Below are 19,415 nucleotides of genomic sequence, written 5' to 3'. Positions count from 1 at the left end.
TCAAAGATATGCTGATGTGTGGCGATTATTACAGTGTGATCAGCAGTATTTGCAACTTAAGAGAATACTATTTGGTGGGGAAGACATTTTTGAATTTGCACAAAAATTTTGAATCTTAATTCTGTGTAGTCGTGGCCTATGACAATTACATACAATTTTGACTTAACATTCAGGTTTCAGGCTCCCAGCATTGTATTCTGTGGAAGTATAGTGGAGCACTAGTCCATGAGCTTGAAAAGCTTGGTACTAGTACTGACTCTGCCATTAATTAATGATCTTGGGCCAGTCACTTCGTTTGCGACTGTTTGGCTTCTTATCTTTAAAAACGAGAGAATTATTGAAGCCAGTTCTCATCACATTGAATGTTAAAAATTACAGTTACAGCAGTGATTGCAAATTCAAAGCTCTGGTGTGGATACCAACAGTGACCATAAAGTTTTCTAGGTGATTCCACTAGTTTCTTATTTCTTGGATGTGTATGTGTAGCATCTGGACTAGGCACTGTAGATGGATGAGTGGGGGAAATTTTATTTAGCTTGAAAATTGAGATGGTTTTGGACCTCATGGTTAGGTCTTTCTGGGAAATTTTTATTTGAAACACTTATGGAAAAAGAAAGCCGACATGCTAGATCTGTCCCTGACCTCACTTGTTAGAAGTGGTCGGATTCCTGGGCTGATACAGAGAAGTTTGAAACTTTTCAAAATTTACCTGTTTTCTGATACCACTACAATTTCTTTGGAAAAACAATTTCCTGTTAAGTGTTTTGTAAGGGGACATTTTGTAGGTTCTAGGGTTGGGTATGGTGCTGTCATTTAGTTTTCTTCAGCAGAGATCAGGTAGCCACATAGCTACACGAGACGGCATTGTATCTATCTGCCATCTTGTCAAGGCAGCAGAGTTGTGTTCAGAAACCATTTTTGGAGTCAGATCTGGTTCAAATTCCAGCTGTTATTCCCTGCGTCCCTTTCTCTCATTTTAAGATAGGAGCTAATATTGTTTACCTAACAGTGTAGATAGTATAAAAATTAAGAGTTTAAGTGCGTTGGACATATTATTATATACATAATAAATTTCTCTGCAGCTACTACTTTTTTCCCTTTCCTGGTGGAGCATTTGAACATCACCTTGAGAATGAGTTGTATTTTGTTTCAGCACGGGGTTAAGTGAAAAGCTAATTTGGGGAGGTGATTTGGAATGTCAGGTAGTCCAGATTGCAGTGTAGAAAGAACACACTGAAAGGATGGTCAGTGTAATGTTAGAGGACTGTGAAAGTTGGGGAAAGAAATTTAGTTTCTAGGTACTTGTTTTTTTGAGCAGGGAATTGTCTTGGCTGGAGGTGAACATCAGAAAGGTTAATGTAGGCAAGTGCAGAATGGAAATGAAGGTGTGATCATTTAGGAGGTTATTTGTTTAGGTGAGAGAGTTAATGAATTAGGTTTTGTATTAACGAATGAAAATGGGAGCAGATAAATTTTTAACAAATTAAGAATCATATTTTAAAATCAGCACCAGGTACCTAGAACTCATTGGCAAATAGAAACTTTCAAAAGATATAATCAGGTCCGGGCGTGGTGGGTCACACCTATAATCCCAGCACTTTGGGAGGCTGAGGTTGTGGATCACTTGAGGTCAGGAGTTCAAGACTAGCCTGGCAAACATGGTGAAACCCCATCTCTACTATTATACAAAAAATTATCCGGGCGTGCTGGCTGACGCCTGTAATCCCAGCTACTCGGGAGGCTGAGGTGGGAGAATTGCTTGAGCCCAGGAGGTGGAGGTTGCGGTGAGCCAAGATTGTGCCATTGCACTCCAGCCTGGACGACAGATCGAGACACCATCTCAAAAAAAAAAAAAAAAAAAAATCAGTTATTTAAATTTAAAAGAGTAAGCTTTCCCAGCACTGTTTCTGGCATGATATAATTAAATGTTTAAAATTATTTGATTTTTTTTTTTTCTTCCAATAGAAAGAAATGCAGGAGTTGAAACTAAATAGCAGTAACTCAGCATCCCTTCATCGTTGGCCCACAGAGAATTATGGACCAGACTCAGTGCCTGGTGGATATCAGGGGTCACAGACATTTCATGGGGCTCCACTAACAGGTGAGCTGGCAAGTGGATAATTGCATATTTTAGTAAAACTACTTTACTTCCGTCTTTTAAGTAGATAACTTGTGAAATCACCTTGTTTATATATATTTGTTAATATACATGTCAACGTCTGTTTATATGTTACTTCAGAAGCTGTATTTGGTGTTAACGGAGATTTTTATAACCCCAAGCAGAAAAAACGAGCTGTATGTGATCACGTGTATATAAAGGCTTAAAGAACACTTAATCCACACCTCAGATGAGCTGAGATGAGATTATTCCTTAAATTGAAAAATGTTAGTGGATAGGGTTATGCACTAAGAAATGCTTAATTAAGAACCTACACCTCTGGGGAATTATTTTGATGATAATGATGAGAGGCAGGACATTATATAGGAAATCTTACTTAATTTGAAATATTATGGTTATATAAAGAAAGAAAAGGAGTTTGGACCTGAATCATACTGGGTTTTTAAGTTCTGCTCTATCACTTACTATAATAGCTGTGTAAGTTAACCTGTCTGAAATGTGGAGATAATACTTGCCTTACATAATTACTATGAGCATTTGTGTATGTGCAGGTGGGCGTGGGTGTGTATCAGACATTTATTAGAGTATACAGTAAACAGTTAATGAACTAAGGTTACTAATAGTGTTTACTGTGGGTTGGCTATGTGCAAAAGTGCTTTGTGAATGTAATTTTAATCCCTTTTTTATAAATAAAGAAATGGGATCAAGAAAGGTTAGGTAACTTACTCATTATTATACAGCTAGTTATTGATAGAGCCAAGATTCACACTCCAGTGGTGTAACTCCAAAGCACTTGCCAGTATAATACATTGCTCCCAGGCAGCCAGAAATAACAAAATTGTTCCTTTTACGTACGACAGACTTCTGAAACGGTAGTAGTAGTGCCCTTTTTTTTTTTTTCTTCTCTTTTTAGCCCAGGAAAGATTTAGAATAAAATCTAGTTTAGATTAGCACATTTGTGTGATGGTTCATATAGTTAAGGCAACCCCACTAGCCTTTTGTGATAGTATCTTCTCAACACAAGGAAAATAACAGAAAATCTTTGTGAAGTCAAGCTTATTAAATGTCATAAGTCATAGATAAGTATATGAAATGTCTAACGTTCAAACCTTGTTTACTTAAAACCTTATACATCATATAGGTCCTTGTAAGAGGACAAACGAACTGGCTAGCCTTTTCTGGGGCTTTTTTAGTGATGTGTGCAGTCAGTTATTTGGTGCCTTGTGGGTCATGTTTCCATTTCTTCTGTGTACAGGCATAAAAGGTCTTCTGTTCTTATACAAGCATGTAAATACAACATTCCCATTGTCTCATTTTATTCTTGCAATGACCCTATGAAATGTGTAGAAGCAGCACATCCTCATTTTACAATTGAGAAATATGGAGACTCCAAATGGATTATTTACAGGTTCACAAAACAGCTTTGGGGCACTGAAAGGGCGAGAGCCAAGATCTCCTGATTTCTGTTCCTGTGTTCATAGATTCTTTTTCCTTAATAAAAGTAAACATATATCAAGATGGTCCTTGTTTTTTTTAAAGTAAGATGATTAAAATTAAAGATTAATGAGCTCATAGGAGATACTCAGAAGTACTGAACAGGGTGAAGAAAACTAAAAACTAACCACCTTATTAACATTTCTTATATTTGAGAGCATTTCCTTCTGGTTCTTTCTCTATACATACAGTATTTTTTATGAGATTGTTACCATGTTATTATGTTGTGTGTAGATGAGCTAGCCTGTTTTTTAAATGTTACTTTAGTTCTGAGCATTTTTAAACTTAAATGTTTTTTGAAGATTAATGAGTTCATGGTATCCCATCACATGGAAGTACTGTAAATTCTGTTCCTTTATTTATGTTGTTTCTGGTTTATGCCATTACAAATTCTAGGACACTGTCCTAGTTTTGTAGGGTATTCAAAATATTCAGTTTGTGCTCTTACCACTAGCATCTGATAGTGCCATCTTCGCACTTTTGCTAATGCTGACTTACTAGTTTATAAAATCCTTTGCCAATTTGTAGGAACAAAAGTGATATCAATTTTTAAGGTTTTTTAATACTAGTCATGCTCAACAATTCATGCAAATGGCTGTTGGTAGTTTTGCCATCTTCAACGTGGGTACCTTCCAGTTGTTTGGTTTCTTGGTAAAACTCACACAAAACAGTTGGAGAAGAATTTGTATATCAACATGAATGTTAATGTGATTTTTTAAAAGCCAGCGAACACATTTGTGTTCCTTGTGAGATCCTTTGCATGAATTTGTCAGGTAATTTTTTTGACCTGAACATTCTCATAATAGCTTCAGTTTGCACAATGCAACCTCGTCATTTTGCGGATTTTCAAGGCTCACTTCAAAAACATGTTCCTTGAGGCCTATTATATTTCTTTCCTAAATTGTCTATTCATATGGTGCTTTTAAAAATTAGATTACTTTTAGTAGATTTATTAGAGCTCTTTAGTTTTTTTCCGCACAGTTTAGAGTCAGTAGTCAATTAAAGTCCCTACTTAAACTTCAGACTAAGATTTTTTTTTTAAATTTAAAATTATATTTTTTCTTTTTGCTTTCATGTAGACAGACATCTTGCAAGACTTGAAGATTCTTGGGCCATTTCTGTCAGGTGGTTCTGTGTTCTGTGCCTGCTTCCTCCCCATAGTAATTTCAAAATAGCTATCCTCACCTCTGTTAGGTTTCCAAAATCAAACTTGGGCTTCTGGCTAGCCTTTTCTCGGTCTTGATTTTTCAATGCTTTCCAGAGGCAATTGTTTGGAACCTCTTGGCACAGTTTCTGTTTCTTCTTCCATGTACAGGCATAAAAGGTCTTTTGGTTGTTTTCTGGTAAAACTATCATAAAACAGTTCAAGCAAATGACTATTGGTAGTTTTGCCGTTAACATGGGTGCCTTCTAGTCGTTTTGTTTCCTGGTAAAACACACAAAACAGAGGGAGCAGATAGTTTGTACATCAGCATGAGTGTTGATGTGCTTTTTATTTTAAGCCAGGGAACACATTTTATGTTGTTTATGACATCCTTTCCATGAATTTGTCAGGTGATTTTTGAGCTGAACATTCTCAGTAATAGCTTTAGTTTACAAAATACAACCTAGTCTTTCTGCAGATTTTCTAGGCCCACTTCAAATGCATTGACCATCAGATGGCATCTTGGTTCCTTACGTCCTTTCTGTGACTGAATGTCCATAATTCCACATCATACTGATCTTTCTTAGAAAAGGCAACAGTTACTTTCTTCTTTATTCCTTTTTGAATGCTTGTGAGGTAGTTGTTCTTGTTGATCACAGTGATGCTATTCTCTTATTCTTCATGTCATATTTAGCAATTTTTTTCTAGTTTGTCATTTGATAATCTTGATTGGTGTATTTTGATGTATAGAAATTTAAAATTTATGTAGTTAAATCTTTCTTTAATTTCTATTGCTTTTGTATTTATAGCTCTTGCCTAGATAGTCTTAACTGTAGTATAGACTTTAACAGTGTTTTCTTTCTTTTCTTTTTTTTTTTTTTTAGTTGCAACTACTGGCCCTTCAGTATGTTATAGTCAGTCACCAGCATATAATTCCCGGTATCTTCTCAGACCAGCAGCTAATGTTACTCCCACAAAGGTAACAAAGGAATAATTTATACATTTATAATTATTTCCTTTTTAAATTGTTTAGGGTTCCTTCAAATAAATTCAAGAGAGCAGTAGTTCAGTATTAAAACTTTTATGTCCCTTAAAATGTAGATATTTTAAATTTATCTCCAAATACAGAAATTATACTTCTTAGTCACCTTATTTTTGTGTTACAATAAGTGTGAATATTTAGAATATTTTAAAAATGGGAGTGGTGGTGGTGGATCCTTCATCATTCTGTTTTAACAGAAATAGAACTGTAATGCCCTTGCTGACCCACTATGTGGTAAGTACTTTCAGGCCTGATACAGCTATATGTATAACAATTGATTGAAGACTCAATATTACAGTGGTAGTTGAATGTGACAGCTTTGAGGACAGAGTGTTGGGGTGCATTTAGACCCTTGCTCTTCTGCTTATTTTGAGCACAGGCAAGTTTCTTAACCTCTCAATGCATCAGTTGCCTCATATGTAAAATGAGGATAATAATAATACCTTAATTCATAGGGTTTTTGGGGATATTAAAATGAGATAATAATGTAAAGTGCTTAGAACAGTGCCCAGCTGGCACATTAATAAATGCTCAATGAATGTTATCATCATCATCATCATCATCATCATCATTATTGTTAACATCATTTGATAAATTGTTTAGGAATGAAGAAGCTATTTATTTTATGACTTTAGCTGTAGATTTTAAGATGCTATAATTAATTTTCATTATATGCCAAGTATATATGCAAGTATCTTTGTAGTAATGTGGTTTTCTCTTAACCTACTTATGCCTAGTGCTCCATTATTGGAACACTAAGCTTATGGGAGTTATTTATATCCTACTGCTCAAGGTCATTGCCAGGGTCTGATTTTTCACACAGAAAATTTGCAGCCTCTGGCATAAACGGGTTAATGATGTGTACTACATCCCCTAATGAGATCTTCTTCACTTCATATTCATGTTTCAAGTTTGTGAGAATTGGTTTGCATTTAGTTATCTGTAGTTTTGTAGACAATCTACAAAATGTTTTAACTTTCTGTCTTTTAGGGCCCAGTCTATGGCATGAATAGGCTTCCACCCCAACAGCATATTTATGCCTATCCGCAACAGATGCACACACCGCCAGTGCAAAGCTCATCTGCTTGTATGTTCTCTCAGGAGATGTATGGTCCTCCTGCATTGCATTTTGAGTCTCCTGCAACAGGAATTCTATCGCCCAGGGGTGATGATTCCTTTAATTACAATGTTCAACAGACAAGCACAAATCCACCTTTGCCAGAACCAGGATATTTCACAAAACCTCCAGTTGCAGCTCGTGCTTCAAGATCTGCAGAATCTAAGGCTATAGAATTTGGGAAAACTAATTTTGTTCAGCCCATGCCGGGTGAAGGAATAAGGCCATCTTTGCCAACACCAGCACACACAACACAGCCAGCTCCTTTTAAATTTAACTCAAATTTCAAATCAAATGATGGTGACTTCACGTTTTCCTCACCACAGGTTGTGACACAGCCCCCTCCTGCAGCTTACTGTAACAGTGAAAGCCTTTTAGGTCTCCTGACTTCAGATAAACCCTTGCAAGGAGATGGCTATAGTGGACCCAAACCAATTCCTGGTGGTCAAACCATTGGGCCTCGAAATACATTCAATTTTGGAAGCAAAAATGTGTCTGGAATTTCATTTACAGAAAACATGGGGTCGAGTCAGCAAAAGAATTCTGGTTTTCGGCGAAGTGATGATATGTTTACTTTCCATGGTCCAGGGAAATCAGTATTTGGAACACCCACTTTAGAGACAGCAAACAAGAATCAGGAGACAGATGGAGGAAGTGCCCATGGGGATGATGATGATGACGGTCCTCACTTTGAGCCTGTAGTACCTCTTCCGGATAAGGTTGAAGTAAAAACTGGTGAGGAAGATGAAGAAGAATTCTTTTGCAACCGCGCGAAATTGTTTCGTTTTGATGTAGAATCCAATGGATGGAAAGAACGTGGGATTGGCAATGTAAAAATACTGAGGCATAAAACATCTGGTAAAATTCGCCTTCTAATGAGACGAGAGCAAGTATTGAAAATCTGTGCAAATCATTACATCAGTCCAGATATGAAATTGACACCAAATGCTGGATCAGACAGATCTTTTGTATGGCATGCCCTTGATTATGCAGATGAGTTGCTAAAACCAGAACAACTTGCTATTAGGTTCAAAACTCCTGAGGAAGCAGCACTTTTTAAGTGCAAGTTTGAAGAAGCCCAGAGCATTTTAAAAGCCCCAGGAACAAATGTAGCCACAGCATCAAATCAGGCTGTCAGAATTGTAAAAGAACCCACAAGTCATGATAACAAGATAAGCAAGGCTCCAAAGAGTGGATTTGAAGGAATGTTCATCAGGAAAGGACAGTGGGACTGTAGTGTTTGCTGTGTACAAAATGAGAGTTCTTTCTTAAAATGTGTGGCTTGTGATGCCTCTAAACCAACTTATAAACCTATTGCAGAAGCTCCTTCAGCTTTCACTTTGGGCTCAGAAATGAAGTTGCATGACTCTTCTGGAAGTCAGGTGGGAACAGGATTTAAAAGTAATTTCTCAGAAAAAGCTTTTAAGTTTGGCAATACAGAGCAAGGATTCAAATTTGGGCATGTGGATCAAGAAAATTCACCTTCATGTATGTTTCAGGGTTCTTCTAATACAGAATTTAAGTCAACCAAAGAAGGATTTTCCATCCCTGTGTCTGCTGATGGATTTAAGTTTGGCATTTCGGAACCAGGAAATCAAGAAAAGAAAAGTGAAAAGCCTCTTGGAAATGATACTGGCTTCCAGGCTCAGGATATTAGTAGCCAGAAGAATGGTCGTGTTGTGATTGTTGGCCAAACAACAAGTAGCACGCTTACATTTGCAGATCTTGCAAAATCAACTTCCGGAGAAGGATTTCAGTTTGGCAAAAAAGAGCCCAATTTCAAGGGATTTTCAGGTGCTGGAGAAAAATTATTCTCATCACAATGCGGTAAAATGGCCAATAAAGCAAAGACTTCTGGTGATTTTGAGAAAGATGATGATGCCTATAAGACTGAGGACAGCGATGACATCCATTTTGAACCAGTAGTTCAAATGCCTGAAAAAGTAGAACTTGTAACAGGAGAAGAAGATGAAAAAGTTCTGTATTCACAGCGGGTAAAACTATTTAGATTTGATGCTGAGATAAGTCAGTGGAAAGAAAGGGGCTTGGGGAACTTAAAAATTCTCAAAAATGAGGTCAATGGCAAACTAAGAATGCTGATGCGAAGAGAACAAGTACTAAAAGTGTGTGCTAATCATTGGATAACGACTACAATGAACCTGAAGCCTCTCTCTGGATCAGATAGAGCATGGATCTGGTTAGCCATTGATTTCTCTGGTGGTGATGCCAAACTAGAGCAGTTGGCAGCAAAATTTAAAACACCAGAGCTGGCTGAAGAATTCAAGCAGAGATTTGAGGAATGCCAGCGGCTTCTGTTAGACGTACCACTTCAAACTCCCCATAAGTTTGTAGATACTGGCAGAGCTGCCAAGTTAATACAGAGAGCTGAAGAAATGAAGAGTGGACTGAAAGATATCAAAACATTTTTGACAAATGATCAAACAAAAGTCACTGAGGAAGAGGATAAGAGTTCAGATACAGATGCAGCCAGTGCCTCAGACACAACAATAAAACCCAATCCTGAAAACACTGGGCCCACATTAGAATGGGATAACTACGAGTTAAGGGAAGATGCTTTGGATGATAGTGTTAGTAGTAGCTCAGTACATGCTTCTGCATTGGCAGGTAGCCCTGTGAGAAAAAATCTTTTCCGCTCTGGTGAGTCAACAACAGGATTTAACTTGAGTTTGAAATCTGCTTTGAGTCCATCTAAGTCTCCTGCCAAGTTGAATCAGAGTGGGACTTCAGTTGGCACTGATGAAGAATCTGATGTTACTCAAGAAGAAGAGAGAGATGGACAGTACTTTGAACCTGTTGTTCCTTTACCTGATCTAGTTGAAGTATCCAGTGGTGAGGAAAATGAACAAGTTGTTTTTAGTCACAGGGCAAAACTCTACAGATATGATAAAGATGTTGGTCAATGGAAAGAAAGGGGCATTGGTGATATAAAGATTTTACAGAATTATGATAATAAGCAAGTTCGTATAGTGATGAGAAGTGACCAAGTATTAAAACTTTGTGCCAATCACAGAATAACTCCAGACATGACTTTGCAAAATATGAAAGGAACAGAAAGAGTATGGGTGTGGACTGCATGTGATTTTGCAGATGGAGAAAGAAAAGTCGAGCATTTAGCTGTTTGTTTTAAACTACAGGATGTTGCAGACTCGTTTAAGAAAATTTTTGAGGGGGGAGGGGGGAGGGATAGCATTGGGAGATATACGTAATGCTAGATGACGAGCTGGTGGGTGCAGTGCACCAGCATGGCGCATGTATACATACGTAACTTACCTGCACATTGCACACATATACCATAAAAGCAAACGTATAATAATTTTTTAAAAAAGGGTAATTAAATTAGAATAAATAAAATAGGAATATGTTCTTTTTGGAAAGCTTAAAAAAAAAATTTTTTTTTTTTCATGAAGCAAAAACAGCCTAGGAAAAAGATTCTTTGATAACACCTCATGTTTCTCGGTCAAGCACTCCCAGAGAGTCACCATGTGGCAAAATTGCTGTAGCTGTATTAGAAGAAACCACAAGAGAGAGGACAGATGTTATTCAGGGTGATGATGTAGCAGATGCAACTTCAGAAGTTGAAGTGTCTAGCACATCTGAAACAACAAGCAGTGGTTTCTCCTGGATTTAGTTTTAATGCACCTTTGAAAAGTAACAATAGTGAAACTAGTTCAGTATCCCAGAGTGGATCTGAAAGCAAAGTGGAACCTAACAAATGTGAACTGTCAAAGAACTCTGATATGGAACAGTCTTCAGATAGCAAAGTCAAAAATCTCTTTGCTTCCTTTCCAACGGAAGAATCTTCAATCAACTACACATTTAAAACACCAGAAAAGGGTAAGTACTTTGTTGTTAAGTTAAGCACAGTTTTTCTTTCTTTTAATGTTTAGCTTGATGCAGACTCTTTGTAGGATACTAATGTTGGGATATAAATGATGCTTTGTGAACACCCCCAAAATATTTGAGCAATTTTTTTTTCTCCCTTAATAAGTTCACGGTGATGTTTCAAAGAGCAAGAGAACTTAGTTTAAGACGTTTCAGTAACTGGAAGATACTTCTATCATGCTAGGGCAGAGCAAAAGAACTCAGTACAGTATACGGACTCATGCTTGAATCATGCGCATTAATGTGAGTCTTTTTTTAAAGTGTTCATTTTCATTTGTTCAGTTTCTTTTGTCACTCAGAAAACATGATATTGAGGCTGGGCACGGTGGCTCACTCCTAGAATGCCAGCACTTTGGGAGGTTGAGGTGGGCAGATCACTTGAGCTCAGGAGTTCGAGACCAGCCTGGCCAACATGGTGAAACCCTGTTTCTACTGAAAATACAAAAATGAGCTGGGCATGGTGGTGCGTGCCTATAATTAGCAGCTACTCAGGAGGCTGAAGCAGGAGGATCGCTTGAGCATAGGAGATGGAGGTAGCAGGGAGCTGAAATCATGCCACTGCACTCCAGCCTGACTGAGTGAGACTTTGTCTCCAAAAAAAAAAAAAAAAAAGAACATGATATTGAGATGTTCTCATTTTATATGTTGTATGTCAGTCTTGCTCATTTATTAAATGAGCAAAGAATGAAACTACAGGGATAAATGAATATGTAAGACAATCAGATTGGTGGTATAAATTGAGGGATTCTGGCTTTTTATGTTTTAAAAGCATATTCATTTTGTTTCCCAAAATGTTAAAAAATATTCTTTATTTTCTAGGATTTAATTTTAGCCTTTTTAAATCTAATCCCATGGCCTTTTGGACTAGCACCCCTTCCTCACAGCCTGAGAGCAAAGGTATAGAACTAGCATTCTCAGTATGAGATAACAGCAGTTTTTAGCAGGTGGTAGCTCTTAGCAAAGTATTAATAACTGTGGCTATATGAAATTAAGTACTTAGCACTACAACATGCATGTTAAAGAATGCCAGTTTAAGCAAAGTACCTTTTGACTGGTGGCATGACACCCTTGTTGGTTTGTTTTTTTAAAATGTACTGGGATGCTGATTTGTAATGTACTTCATTGCTCTGTTATTTCAGGTCTGCTCAGTGAAGACCTATGTTTTATCTAATGTTTATCTTTAGCCACTAACGTCTGCCAGTATTCAAATGTAGTGGCAACGGCATGTATACAATATGGAAGAGTGTCCCTGTAGGGCTGTTCTTTTGTGCATGGTTTAGAAAAATGTTGTATTTGAAAATGGACCCCATTTTTAACAGCCAGCATTCTACGGCTTGCATATTATATGTGTTGCACAGATCATTTTTAGAAGTGTGGCTACTAGAGTGGAAGAAGAAGTGGGATCTGTTGAAAGCCTTCAAGAACAGGTTAGGGAAGTGAAATCTCACCATTAGTGACCAGTAACACATCTTAGCCATGCCAAACAAGTACAATGATAAAGTAACAATCTCTGAATTTTTTTTAAGTATACCGGTTTTATTACTAGCTAAGGTAGCTCTTAATCTTTTATTTTTAAAGATACGGTCTTTGAGAAATGTGAAGTGTTAACTTAAAAGTGGATGTATACTTGCGTATAGTTTCTGTGAGCTCTAGGTTAGGAATCCCTGACCTAAAAACGAATGTGCCTATACACTACTGTAGAATATAGAGCCTTATTCTGTTTTGAATCTGATAATGTCATTGTCCCAAGGGAACTTAGAAATGAAGACTTTAGTCATGAGTAAACTGAGGCCAAGAGAGGCTATCTGATTTACCCAAGGTGTCTTTACTGAGTAATAGCAGAAGTGGAACAAGAATCTGTATCATACGGTGTACTGTTTTTTCTCCTAGCTAGGAAATGATACTAATTTTTTGTTTATAATGAAGGAGAGGGGCCCTCTCCCTCCCCCTCCCCCCTCCCCCTCCCTCTCCCTCTCCCTCTCCCTTCTTTGGTCTCCCTCTCCTTTTTTCGGTCTCCCTCTGTTGCCGAAGCTGGACTGTACTGCCGTGATCTTGGCTCGCTGCAACCTCCCTGCCTCAGGCTCCTGTGACTCTCCTGCCTCGGCCTGCCGAGTGCCTGGGATTGCAGGCATGCACCGCCATGCCTGAATGGTTTTAGTATTTTTGGTGGAGACGGGGTTTCGCCGTGTTGACCGGGCTGGTCTCCAGCTCCTGGCCTCGAGTGATCTGCCTGCCTCGGTCTCCCGAGGTGCTGGGATTGCAGACGGAGTCTTGCTCACTCAATGCTCAGTGGTGCTCAGGCTGGAGTGCAGTGGCGTGATCTCGGCTTGCTACAACCTCCACCTACCAGCCTCCTGCCTTGGCCTCTTAAAGTGCTAAGATTACAGCCTCTGCCCCGCCGCCACCCCGTCTAGGAAGTGAGGAGTGTCTCTGCTTGGCTGCCCATCGTCTGGGATGTGAGGAGCCCCTCTGACCGGCCGCCCCATCTGGGAAGTGAGGAGTGCCTCTTCCCAGCTGCCATCCCGTATAGGAAGTGAGGAACGTCTCTACCCAGCCGCCCATCGTCTGGGATGTGAGGAGCGCCTCTGCCCAGTCGCCCAACGTCTGGGAAGTGAGGAACGCCTCTGCCCGGCCGCCCTGTCTGGGAAGTAAGGAGCGCCTCTGCCCGGCCGCCCCGTCTGGGAGGTGAGGAGCACCTCTGCCCGGCCGCCCCGTCTGGGAGGTGAGGAGCACCTCTGCCCGGCCGCCACCCCGTCTGGGAGGAAGTGAGGAGCACCTCTGCCCGGCCGCCCCGTCTGGGAGGTGAGGAGCGCCTCTGCCCGGCCACCACCCCGTCTGGGAGGAAGTGAGGAGCGCCTCTGCCCGGCCGCCCCGTCTGGGAGGTGAGGAGCGCCTCTGCCCGGCCGCCCCCTCTGGGAAGTGAGGAGCGCCTCTGCCTGGCTGCCACCCCGTCTGGGAGGTGAGTAGCGCCTCTGCCCGGCCGCCCCCTCTGGGAAGTGAGGAGCGCCTCTGCCTGGCCGCCACCCCATCTGGGAAGTGAGGAGCGCCTCTGCACGGCCGCCCTGTCTGGGAGGTGTACCCAACAGCTCCGAAGAGACAGCGACCATCGGGAGCCGGCCATGAGGACGATGGCAGTTTTGTTGAAAAGAAGGGGGGAAAGTATGGGGAAAGGAAGGAGAGATCAGATTGTTGCTCTGTCTGTGTAGAAAGAGGTGGGCATAGGAGACTCCATTTTGTTCTGACTAGGAGAGATTCTTCTGCCTTGGGATGCTGTTGATCTATGGCCTTTCCCCCAGCCCCATGCTCTCTGAAGCATGTGCTGTGTCAACTCAGGGTTAAATGGACTAAGGGCGGTGCAAGATGTGCTTTGTTAAACAGATGCTTGAAGGCAGCATGCTCTTTAAGAGTCATCACCACTCCCTAATCTCAAGTACCCAGGGACACAAACACTGCAGAAGGCCGCAGGGACCTCTGCCTAGGAAAACCAGAGACCTTTGTTCATGTGTTTATCTCCTGACCTTCTCTCCACTATTATCCTATGACCCTGCCATATCCCCCTCTCCAAGAAACACCCAAGAATCATCAATAAATACTTCATAAGAAAAAAAAAAAAGTAAGGTGGGAAGGGAGAAGAGAGTGAGTGGTAATCAGGCAGGATTTGATGAAAAAAAAAAAAATCCCACAGCAGCCATAAAATCCAATCTTAGGAAGCACTTAAATGAGAAGTTTTGGCACTTAATGAAGAAAACTGCAAAACTTATATAGGATGACTGTTATTTGAACTATCAGTTCTCAGATTGGTTTATAAATTCTAAGACAAATTCGTTAAAAATTGTAGAGTTTTTTTGGCTGGATCTTGAGAGAATTCTAAGTTTTAAGTAAAAAACTAGCAAGAGTAGCTAAATTTTTTGTAAATGAAAAGAAAAAAGTGACATCCTACTGATGAAAGAGACACTAAAACTTATCACAGTTACAGTAATGTGGTAGAATTCTGATGCAAGAATGGTACAGATGAATGTAGCAGAAGAGATAGATACTTCCGCATAACAACAAACAGGTGCCAGGCTCTCTTCTAAGCACTTTACATATCTCAATACACTTCATTCTCAAAACAACCCCCAAGTATATTAGCATCAACACTTTACAAGTGAGGACTCTGAGGCATAAATAGATGAAGGAACTCAAAGTCACAGACTCAGATTTCTTAAGAAACCTCAGGGTCACAGAACAAGTAACAGAGCAGAGCTGAAATTTTAATTCAGGGAGTCTCGTTCCAGATCTATTGTTTCATCAACTAAGCTATACCATCTCAGTAAAGTTTGAAACAGAAACCAATGAAGAAAGACATTCCTTCTAAGGAATTAGGTTTTTATTTCACTCCACATAGCAAAATGTATTCTGGATGGGTTAAAAAATTTTGTGAAAAATATTTTTAAAAAACCTGAAGTGAAGTACTTGATCTTTTTTTTAACTGACTTCTGGATACAAAAGACTTTTTCAAACTTTAGATACTAAATTTAGGCCAGGTGCAGTTGCTCACGCCTGTAATTCTAGCACTTTGGGAGGCCAAGGTGGGTGAGTCACTTGAGGCCAGGAGTTTGAGATCAGCCTGGCCAACACAGCGAAACCCTGTCTCTACAAAATATACAAAATTTAGCTGGGCATGGTGGCACACACACTCATGGTGACTGTAGTCCTAGCTACTCGGATGGCCGAGGCACGAGAATCACTTGAACCTGGAAGGTGGCAGTTGCAGTGAGCGGAGATTGTACCACTGCACCCCTACCTAAAGTATTTTAACAAATTACAAAGGAAAAGATTGATAGATTTAACTACTTGAAATTGATATGTCTGGTCTACCTCTGGAAGAAATTAATAGATTATAGGGTCTCTTAAAATGTAAAGAAGCAAGTTCCTCATGTAACTTGCTCTTATGAAGAAGCCCATATATAAATTTTAAATGGGTTTTTTAATGGATTTATAAGATCTTTATATATAAGCATACTAATTCTTTGTCATGTATAAATTTAAATTTTCAAATTTCATTACCATATTTTCATATGTAATATAAACTTACGTATAAAAATGTGACAGGATTTAAGGTAGAACCAGAGGTGCTGAAATGCTTATTAATGTTTATCACTTTAAAAAACACATATACCTATGCTCTATTAGGTTCTTCAGGATGCATCATTATAAAGATACTGAGTAATTTTTGGAGTTTGTTAATTTGGCTAGTTTTTTAGTGTTCATATCACTTGTAATAACTTGTATCGGTTTATTAAAAGATCTGAACACACAGGAGTTCTAGAGGGACAATAATTTGTAATTATTCAGATGTTTAGAAGTGTCTACCCTGCATAAGGAAAGTAGACTCTTGTATGCATGGCATTCGTTTTTGTTCCAAGACTCCCCTTAGGAATAATACTTGATTAAAATCAGAATTTCCCAAAGGGAGCCATTATTTATTATGCCTTGGCATAGCAATTCAGTTTTTACAGCTATTGACAGCAATTGGAACCAGAATGAGTAAAAATGAAGAAGGCCAGATAGAGACTAAGAGGATAAATATCTCTGATTTCTAGAGGAGCCTACCCAAATACTAAACAAGCACAGAATCTTCTTTCTATGGAAAAGAAAAGACCCTAGTGATACCTCAACCCTGTATGCATGTGTGCCAAGAAGTAGCAAACTCATAAATAAACATAGAAAAACATACTTTGGGAGGCCATAGCTTGAGGATTGCCTGAGGTCAGGAGTTCGAGACCAGTCTGGCCACATGGGGAAACCCCATCTCTCCTAAAAAATACAAAAAAATTAGCTGGACATGGTGGTTGAGGCAGGAGAATTGCTTGAACCAGGGAGGTGGAGGTTGCAGTGAGCTGAGATCGCGCCACTGCACTCCAGCCTAGCGACAGAGCGAGACAACGTCTCAAAAAAAATAGAACATAAGCCAGATTCTAGATTCCCAAGTCTTGTCTTCTGCCACTGAAATCACTAAATGGACAGACTATAAAATTAAAATTCAGATTGTAACAGTCAGCCACCAGTTGAGTCAAATAATTGACCATATGTAAATGAGAATTAGAAACAAAAGTGCGTTAGTCAAGGATCTGATCTGGGAAGCAAGAGCCGGGCATGGTGGCTCACACCTGTTATCCTAGCACTTTGGGAGACCTAGGCAGGCAGATTGCCTGAGCTCAGGAGTTTGAGACCAGCTTGGGCAACATGGCGAAACCCTGTCATCTACTAAAACTGCAAATATTAGTTGGCTGTAGTGGCACACACCTATAGTCCCAGCTACTTGGGAGGCGGAGGGAGGAGAATCACTTGAACCCAGGAGACAGAGGTTACAGTGAGCTGAGGTTGCACCACTGCACTCCAGCCTGGGCGACAGAGCAAGACCCCGTCTCAAAAAAAAGATTTCGCAAGCACGATCCAAAAGAGCATAAATGCCACACAAGACCCAGCAGAGGCCGGGCTCAGTGGCTCATGCCTGTAATTCCAACACTTTGGGAGGCTTGAGGCATGCGGATCACCTGAGGTCAATTCAAGACCAGCCTGGCCAACACGGTGAAACCCTGTCTCTACTAAAAATACAAAAATTAGCCAGTTGTGGTGACACATGCCTGTAATCCCAACTACCCCGGAGGCTGAGGCAGGAGAATCATTGGAACCCGGGAGGCGAAGGCTGCAGTGAGCCAAGATCACGCCACTGCACTCCAGCCTGGCAACAGAGCGAGACTCCATCTTAAAAAAAAAAAAACACCAGAGAAGCCTCTGGAGGTGAGCCAAGGACACAAGAGGTCCAGGTCCTCAGGAAAGCCACTGCCAGGCTTCACAGTCCTCTTGGTTAATGTCGTTTCTCTTTTACGCATAATATCTCAGTGGAACTTCCAAATATAAACTTTGCAAGAAAACATAAACAGTGTGCTAGCAATAAAACCACAATTAGATACCACCTCACATCAGTCAGGATGGCTACTATTAAAATGTTAAAAAAATAACAGGTGCTGGTAAGGTTGCAGAGAAAAAGGAACACTTACACTTTTGGTGGGAGTGTAAATTAGTTCAGCTATTGTGGAAAACAGATCCCTCAAAGACCTAAAAACAGAAATACCATTTGACCCAGCAATCCCATTACTGGGTATATACCCAAAGGAATGTAAGTCATTGTGTCATAAAGCCACATGTACGTGTATGTTCTCTGCAGCACTATTCATGATAGCAAAGACGTGGAATCAACCGAAGGGCCTGTCAGTGGTAGACTGGATAAAGAAAATTGGTATATATACACCATGGAATACTACACAGCCATAAAAAAATATGAGATTATGTCCTTTGCAGGGACATGTATGAAGCTGGAAGCCACTATCCTTAGCAAACTAATGCAGGAATGGAAAACTAAATACCACATGTTCTCATTTATAAGTGGGAGCTAAATGATGAGAACACATGGACACATACAGACGAGCAACAGACACTGGGGCCTAACAGAAGGTGGAGGGGTAGGAGGAGGGAGAGGATCAGAAAAATAAGTAATGGGTACCAGGCTTAGTACTTGGATGGGGAAATAATCTGTTCAACAAACCCCTGTGACACAAGTTTGCCTACGTAACAAACCTGCACATGTACCCCTGAACTTAAAAAATTTTTTAAAAACACCATTTTGCTAGTAATTTTGCAGGCACATTTATGGGAAGAAAATAGAAGTTTTCCAGAAACAAAGGCAAAAACAGGATTTATAAGGAAGGAGAGAGAGAGAGAAAAAGAACTACATGCAATCTCGAAACTGAATCTCATTTACATATTTTGGTGGATAACCTAATTAGCTTGTGTGTGGCAAAAAAGTCTGATCATTCTGTCCTTCAGTAGGCCAACTAGGAATATCAAAGAAAATTCAGTTGGCTTTGGATTCTTCAGGAAATACTGAAAGTGTCACTGCAGAGTGTGAGAGACTAAATCTATGAATGTCTTCCAGTGTTCTTTCATTAGCACCTTTACCTTATATTAGGTCAGGCCTGGAATATTTCTCTCATCAGAATTCTTCAGGTAGAGTTAGGTATCCAGGTTAAACTTTTTATCCTCTGTCCTTAAATTGTGTTTATAAAACGTTTTATCTATCCTTAAATTGTGGTTACATTTCAGAAGTTCATTTTTGTTAATGAGTAGAATATTTAACCTTGGAGCTATTATATTGTTTATATTTAAAATTTTCTTCTCCTTTCATATGTTTCCCCCACCCTCCAATACTAAAAGTTACCCAAAATATGCTAATTTTATTACCTAATGCCAGTTAGGTATTCTGTTCAACTTGGGTAAATATTTTAAGCATCCGGAATGGACTCATGAATCTTAAGGTGGCTTGATGATGAAGTCTGACCTGTTGAATGCATAATAATATGCCAAAGTTAAATCCTTCTTTTATTGAAGAATCTTTTATTAGAATATGAAAAGCAGTCAGAGCAACTGGATGTGGAAAAAGAACGTGCTGATAATTTTGAGCGTCATATTGAAGACCTTACAAGACAATTAAGAAATTCGACTTTGCAGGTAATTTTTTAATAAATCCAAAAATGAAAACTATAACAGGTAT

General features: G+C 39.6%; 1 protein-coding gene and 1 long non-coding RNA gene across 8 annotated transcripts in view; one reads left to right on the top strand and one right to left on the bottom strand.

The window, feature by feature from the left end:
* Positions 1–19,372, top strand: part of LOC129057492 (E3 SUMO-protein ligase RanBP2-like) — a 61,428-nt gene extending 42,056 nt beyond the window's left edge. For 6 of the 7 annotated variants that reach the window (XM_063713327.1, XM_063713328.1, XM_063713325.1 and 3 more), the window contains 4 exons: positions 1,966–2,101; positions 5,642–5,736; positions 6,790–10,771; positions 19,253–19,372. In XM_063713327.1, the coding sequence (XP_063569397.1) occupies positions 1,966–2,101; positions 5,642–5,736; positions 6,790–10,143 (3,585 nt within the window). In that variant the 3' untranslated portion in view covers positions 10,144–10,771; positions 19,253–19,372. Of the gene's footprint in view, positions 1–1,965; positions 2,102–3,466; positions 3,665–5,641; positions 5,737–6,789; positions 10,772–19,252 lie in introns of those variants that run through there. The other variant, XM_063713331.1, reaches the window with a different exon arrangement.
* The window catches only part of LOC134759632 (uncharacterized), a 64,329-nt gene that overhangs the window by 15,296 nt on the left and 29,618 nt on the right, over positions 1–19,415 (bottom strand). The window lies entirely within an intron of this gene.

Source organism: Pongo abelii, chromosome 12, assembly GCF_028885655.2.
Source record: "Pongo abelii isolate AG06213 chromosome 12, NHGRI_mPonAbe1-v2.0_pri, whole genome shotgun sequence".
In the NCBI taxonomy this organism is placed as follows: Eukaryota; Metazoa; Chordata; class Mammalia; order Primates; family Hominidae; genus Pongo; species Pongo abelii.
The sequence above is the reverse complement of the archived record's forward strand: the minus strand, read 5'-3'. Positions and strand labels throughout refer to the sequence as shown.